Source organism: Micromesistius poutassou (assembly GCF_964030765.1).
Source record: "Micromesistius poutassou genome assembly, chromosome: 10".
Taxonomy (NCBI): Eukaryota; Metazoa; Chordata; class Actinopteri; order Gadiformes; family Gadidae; genus Micromesistius; species Micromesistius poutassou.
Genome location: NC_140280.1, coordinates 6,003,241 through 6,010,040, shown reverse-complemented (window position 1 = coordinate 6,010,040; position 6,800 = coordinate 6,003,241). Strand labels below are relative to the sequence as shown.

At 45.9% G+C, this 6,800-nt stretch overlaps 2 protein-coding genes across 2 annotated transcripts in view; both read right to left on the bottom strand.

The window, feature by feature from the left end:
• The window catches only part of LOC311354100 (forkhead box protein O1-A-like), a 13,562-nt gene extending 12,287 nt beyond the window's left edge, over positions 1-1,275 (bottom strand). The window contains exon 1 of the mRNA XM_084473895.1: positions 482-1,275. Coding sequence (XP_084330021.1) covers positions 482-1,093 — 612 coding nt within the window. The 5' untranslated portion in view covers positions 1,094-1,275. The remainder of the gene's footprint in view (positions 1-481) is intronic.
• A 962-nt stretch (positions 1,276-2,237) lies between these two features.
• mrps31 (mitochondrial ribosomal protein S31) lies at positions 2,238-6,650 on the bottom strand. Its single transcript, XM_084474753.1, has 7 exons — positions 6,461-6,650; positions 5,225-5,842; positions 4,726-4,902; positions 4,340-4,438; positions 4,150-4,226; positions 3,780-3,920; positions 2,238-2,851 (listed from the first exon to the last, which is right to left on the bottom strand). The coding sequence occupies exons 1-7, from the start codon at positions 6,562-6,564 to the stop codon at positions 2,616-2,618; spliced, it is 1,452 nt and encodes a 483-aa protein (XP_084330879.1). The 5' UTR covers positions 6,565-6,650; the 3' UTR covers positions 2,238-2,615.
• Between the last annotated feature and the right edge of the window lie 150 nt (positions 6,651-6,800).

The following is a 6,800-nucleotide window of genomic DNA, read 5'->3' as shown; positions in this document are numbered from 1 at the left end:
TGAGCTGGGGAGAGTGTACAAGACAACACGTCATAACGCAGCAGCCAGCTCTGATCCAGAGAGACGACCGCACTGTTGTGTTTAGTACATAAACCATCAGATGTCGCTGGAGGGCCTCGGGGTCAATGTGATGAATGGCCTTTTTTCTCTCTCTCACACACACACACACACACGCGCGCGCGCACGCACACGCACGCACGCTCACGCACGCACGCACACGCACGCACGCACGCACGCACGCAGCCTCACTGTGGTTGTAAGACAACAATAATTTCCTATAGTGAAAGAGACTAAAACCTTACAGTAGGCCTACATTTGAGAGCCTAATCGTCCTCGTAGTATAAAGAGTTGTTTGAATGGGAGATTAGCCTGTCTATCTCTACACAGATGCCGGACAGACGACCATACACAACTATGCAGGGTCAATAAGACCATCACCTCCGTGGGGTCATAAGGTTCCACAAAACTCAGTGACACTCACCTTCCACCCCGCGGAGCTATTGCTGTCTCCTTTATCCTTAAAATAGGGCACACTCTTGACCATCCAGTCGTAAATCTGAGCCAAGGTGAGACGCTTGTCTGGCGAACTATCGATCGCCTTTGTGATCAGGTCGGCGTAGGACATGTTCCCCCAAGCATTGCGCCGGGACGAGCTGCTCTTCCGCTGCGCGAGAGCCGAGGAGCTGATGGAGGGACAGGCGGAGGAGGGAGGCACGAGCCCGGCCACCTGTGGACGGGGCGGCGGGAGCCCCGCGCGGTGACTCGGATGTGTCTGATGTTGCCGCCCCGCAGGGTGCACGTGAGCCGCCGCCGAGTTCTCCAGAGTGTGAAACTCAGTGCACAGCGCGGGAGGTTGTTGTTGCTCATCTTCAAAGTCGTCGGTCTCCTCCAGCAGAGCGAGGTTACCGATGAAGTCCGCGTTCCTCCCCCCGGGTTCTTGTTTCACCGACGGATCCGGGGAAGAGGTGTTGGAGGATCCCCCGGGTTCGATGACCTCCGGGCGGGGCAGGGGCCAGGTGCATGACCGGGGACGAGAGAGCGGTTCAAAGTCCGGGTCGATTTCGAGTAATTGTTGCCGCTGGATCTCGGTCATGTCTGTAGTTCGCGTTGTTAAATGGCGAGTGAGAAATAGTTTGCGAATAAAAAAAACAACGATGACATGGATTGGACTCGAGCAGCAGGCATCGCACGATAAGACTCGTTAGAATAAGACTCGTTAGAAGCGCGGCATCCCGGTGTCAGCATGCTCCTGCAGCCTCGTCAATCTGAACACACGCTGTTCTGGTCCACATCCACCCTGAGTGGAGCGCCTACTATGTGACTGTTTGGGCAGCTCTGTTATCACGGTAGACACTGACAGTGTCCTGGAGTGACAACTTGTGGCCACTGACTGCTAAACATCACACTATAAGCTGGGTTTCCCTATCGTAGTAAATATGTAAGAAAAAACACATTTAAATTGTAAAAATATTATAGAATTGGTTGTAAAATGGCCCAAAACTTTTTAGAGCATACAGCCTAGGATACTGGATATCTTTGTTGATTTATTAATACAATATAGCCTTATATAGCTCATATTTTTTACCGGATAGTTGAGATTTTAAGGTTCACTGGAATTTATTCTCTTGGACAATATTTTTTTTTATCATCCTTTCTGTAGTTAATGCAATGTGACGAGAAAGACATAACAGAGTATTAAGTCGTATTGACTAAAATAATCTTCTACAACGGCAGATGATATTACGATTTATATAAATGCATGTGTGAAATGGCGGCAACTAGTGGGGGGTTTAATAGGGCATCCTTTCTTAAACTTTTTAAAGCCAGGGTCCAGTTAGGCTGGCCCGTCAGCCTGTTGGGCCCACTGAGACCTACACAAATACGATGCAGTACATGCAGAACTGTGTTTGTTAAATGAACATGAATATCAAAACGAAGTGATTTGTTGACGGTGTATTCTGATGGGTCAGAGTATTTGGCACACATATCAACAAAAGTGAAGCGCTGGATAACACACACACACACACACACACACACACACACACACACACACACACACACACACACACACACACACACACACACACACACACACACACACACACACACACACACACACACACACACACACACACACACACACACACAACTTTGTCATGGTGGAATTATTCATTGATAAGGGAATACGAGGATAAGCATACCAACGGGAGAAGTCATTAAATAAACAATACGGCGATTGTGTGTTTTTGGGTGTGATCCATGTCGGTTTCCGTGTTTACAACAAAAAGGTTAGAAAATAATTATCTTTTCATCCAATAACACACAAACATGTATTGTTGGATACCAGTGCATACGTAACATAAACACGGATTAGAAGAAACAAAAAATGATACGTTATGATACTCGACCCCAAGAGAGGTCACGGTTAGAGCCTTCTAACTCCATCCTCCATCACAACGGCAGTCTTTGTAATGACATTGACTCAAACGATTGACCAAGTCGTATTCAAGTCAAATAAACTCTCCGGGCGGTCAGTTCAGTGCGGCCCGCTGCGGTGTGCGTCCCCACATCTGGCGCTGCTGCGCGTGTTTTTAACAGAAAGGTTCACAGAGGGTCTAGTTGAGGAACGCCGCCGCTTCCTTGAGCACGTCCTCCTTCTCCTGGAAGTAGGTCCGGTACCAGTCGATGTGCTCTGTCTTCTGGCGCACGCTCAGGTGGTGGTTCCTGGAGAGGCCGGCCACCACCAGCTCCATGAAGTGGCGCACGGGGCCCTGGCGCGGGAAGCCCTCCTCCAGGTGGCGGTCCAGGAAGATGTGCTCGTGGAACGCCACCGCCGCCTCCTCCTCCATGCCTTGAGAGAAACGGGTTGGCAGTTATAAAACAAATCAATTCATCAATACCCCTTTTCCTTTCAAGTAGGTTTCTGTGGGCACTGGGCAGTCAAGTAGAGTCCATTTACTGTGGATAGCAATTAATCAAAGGGCTTTACAGGCCATATTTGATGACACCCCTAACCCTAGTGCCCCAAAAGACAGGGTAAAACTCCCTCAATGACGTATTTTATGTGTAGAGCTAAGATTTTTCCTTCTTGGTTTAAATCCATGTTAAATGTTACATAAACTTGATGAGGGTAAATGTACTTGTATTACATGTATGTTTATTTAAGTTTGTTGAAATAAAAAAAAAAATCCTTGCTTAAGTCTGTGTCTGCATCCAAATAGTTGTTTTTGTCAATTTGCCACATGTAGCAATTCTATTTTGTAGTTGCTCCAACAATTTGACTATCTAACCTGGAAGACATTAGGGATCATTAGGGGTCTCCCAACACAACGTGGGAGGGTCAGGAGAGTCTCAACTCAGGTGTTCAGACTGCCAGCCTGAAAAATTCTGGGTTCGATACCCCATATCCGCAGACCGCCTTTACACATCCATGAACAAGATTCTGCGCCCCCTGCCTTGATGATATGTGATTCCTTACAGTCTCTTTAGAAAGAAGCATCTGCTAAATTAAAAAATGTAAGTGTATGCTGCAGCATACAGCTACAGCTGTTTGTCCCTGTTCCCACACTGTACTCCCCACAGGAGCACAGTCTGGGGGTTGCCTTTTTTTTTTTCCCTCCCCTCTCCTCATGTTGTGTTATGCTGTATTTCCCTCAAGCAAGATGGCGCCGTCCATGGCTGCTATAGCTGTGCTACTCTGTGTTGTGGTTTGACTTGACAAATTCCTACTATGTAAGCATGATTGGCAATAAATTATTCTGATTCTTATTAGCTCTCACCAGTTTCGTTGTCGATCGGGTACTGCCAAAGTTTTCCGTCTCTGCTCCACTGGATCATCTCCTCAAAGCCGTTCCTCGGCATATGATTGGCTGTCCGGACCAACTGATTGGCAAACTCTGTGTCCCACAAATTTGGCCCCGCTGTAATCAAATGTTTGCTAAAGTCAGAAGAACGTTGGAAGGCCGTAATAAAAAATGTACTTTTGAAATGTAGTATAGCAATCTGCTAGCTAATGAAAATGTAACTTCTTTCAAACCATTCCATTTTATAAATTCATATAAAAAGTCATATAAAGTCATATAAATTGACAGAGCTGAAAGTAGGTTCAACCAGATGTGTTACACGGGTGTTACCACCCATGTTGCATACCTATTGCTGCGTCTGTACTTTCTTCATCAGTAGCCGGGTTGAAGATGCCCAGTCTTTTCCTTTCAAATATGCCCTTCCTAAGAAAATAGAAGACACAGGTATATGAGGACTCTTGGAGAGAGAAAAAAAATAAAAATAAAAAATAAAATTATTCACAAAACACAATTCAATGATAAAATAAAGTAATCACTTGTAGCCCCGGCCGTCCTCGTCAAAGTGGATCGTGTTGGAAGACCGCCCGTGCTGTCGGATGGACGGCTTGCCCACCTTCATGTCCGCAATGATGTTCCTGAGAGGAACATAGTCTAAACGTTAATAATGAAATATGAATCTCTTTCAACAAGGAATACATTAATAAAATATTGAATAAACCTGCCTTAAAATACATATATGACATTTGAGTTGACTATTTGACATACAATTATATGACTTTTTGTAGTTAAAATGTATTATTTTTGTTATTATCACATCAAGTTCATTTTGACATCTTATATCTATATTGGCTGCAGGAGTGTGTGTGTTTAATGTGGGCACATGAGTGTATATATATAGAATGGGTTCTCAAGTCCAACATACCCTATGTTGTTGGCCTCTCCTCTCTTGTGGTCCTCGGGCACAGCCTCGTGCTGCCGCAGCTGCTGCAGGAGCTCAGACTCGGCCCGGCTGGGGTCGGGCAGAGAGGCAGCCGCCGCCGAGGCCGCCGCCACCAGCTCAGGACTCACACTCCCGCCGGCCACAGAAGACTGGGCATCACTGCGGATGAAAAAACGTGTCTGACAAATAACTAAATCAAAGTAGGGCTATTCTTTGAGGGACAGACTAGTCTGTGGTTAGGGATAGGAATGTTTAAACTCCGAGCCGTAAGGTTCTGTGTTTGATATTCAATGTTCGAAGATCCACTGAGAAAGATGCGGAACAACTATACCTGCTCATTAATGTAATCTTAAATAAATCAAATAGCTTTGGTTAGAGGTATGCTAAAGAACTCAACAGTAAGGGTACAACTACCATGGTATTAACTGTATTTGAATTGTGTTTTAGAAGGAGCATGACTCCCCCCCTTCTCTTGTCTCACCTCTGGATGGACGCTTCCACCGTAGCCTTCTGGAACATGCTGTGGGTGCTCTCCATAGCGGCTGGCTTGGACGTCACCGTTGGCCCCTGGCGTGCCGGGATCTTGGTGCCTTTAGATCGTTTCTTACTGGTGACATCGACTTTCATGGCTACCAGAAGGTCTAGCAGACTCTCCTTTCCGGTCTTCACCCTCGGCTGCTTCTCCTCTGTTTTCTGCTGGTTTCCTTCTTCGGTCTTAAATGGTGTCTTCAACAGTGTCTCGCCCTGCTCAGGCAGATTGGTTCCTTCAGACTCAGCTGCCATCTCCACCTTTGCCTGGTCGGTCGGTGTTGCCAACGAGTCACTGTCTTTGTGGGCATCTTCCTTGTCCTTCAGCTGTGGCAGTGGTGGAGCATTGTCCGGTAGATTGGTTCCTTCGCAGTCGGCTGCCATCTCCACCTTCGCCTGGTCGGTCGCCATCTCCACCTTCGCCTGGTCGGTCGGTGTTGCCAACGAGTCACTGTCTTTGTGGGCATCTTCCTTGTCCTTTAGCTGAGGAGGGGCTGGATCATTGTCCTTGTTTTCACCGTAGCTGGTTGAACTTGTGTTGAGAGGGCGGATTCCCACGCTGCGTCCCAGCCTGGTGATAAGCAAACCACGCATAGATGGAAGAGTTTTACTAGGATACATACTACATACGGAAGGAATGAGGAAATGAGGAAAGAATAACATAGGGACAGCAGCAGCTAAGATGCTACTAATGTCTAGCAGCGTTTCTGTTTTCTGTTTCTCTGTTAATATATATAATATTCCCAATCTGAAATACTTTCCCAATACATTGTCATCTTCACCAATGACATTTGAACCAACTTGAAAAACTGCAAATATGATCAGGCAATAAAAGCCCAATGATTGCAGATTTGCTAAATAACAGCGATCTACACTAAATTCATTATGGAACAACATCCGGAGTGAAATGCTGCCTGCTACGATTCTTCTTTCTATTGGCAAAGCTCAAGGTCAGAGGTATTTACCGGACAGTTTGAAAGGAGCGACTAGTGCATCATCAACTAAAGCACTAAAGCCACCCTGTCTAATATGTCTAATGCCGAATAAATGAATGTATAGCGCTGCGTAACAGAGAAAGGCTGACATCCAGTAGAGAAATAAGTACAACTTAATTGAGGATTAATAAACTAGAACTGATTAACGATATGATACATGATACATTCAGTGCAAGTTAACAATTATATCCCACCTGAACACTGGTAGTGCAGCATTGTCGCATTTGAGTGGAAAAGCACCCGTTTGGTGAAGACTAAACGCACACTGACGAGCCGTACGGAGTAAACCCCGATACATGTTTGCTATTCACAAAGCACAAAATCACTATGTTTTATAACCCCAACAACCCCGGCGGTCTTATAATGTCCTTGCAATGCACGTTCCTGACGTTTCCTTCGGGTGCTGCAGGAAAATGTCACCGGCGGCGCTGAACTACTCGGGTATGACTCTAGTTCCGCTGTAGAAGCGCAAGGAAGTTTCCATCAACTATTAAGTAAAAAACATTCATCATTCAAAAATAAAAGGTTTTACAG

Excerpts from the sequence above, each read along its gene's own strand:
- mrps31 (XM_084474753.1), bottom strand. The coding sequence starts at position 6,564 with ATGTATCGGGGTTTACTCCGTACGGCTCGTCAGTGTGCGTTTAGTCTT. Across the intron at positions 5,843-6,460 it reads GCTGCACTACCAGTGTTCAG|GCTGGGACGCAGCGTGGGAA; the intron begins GTGGGATATAAT and ends GCTTATCACCAG. Across the intron at positions 2,852-3,779 it reads CCCGATCGACAACGAAACTG|GCATGGAGGAGGAGGCGGCG; the intron begins GTGAGAGCTAAT and ends GTTTCTCTCAAG.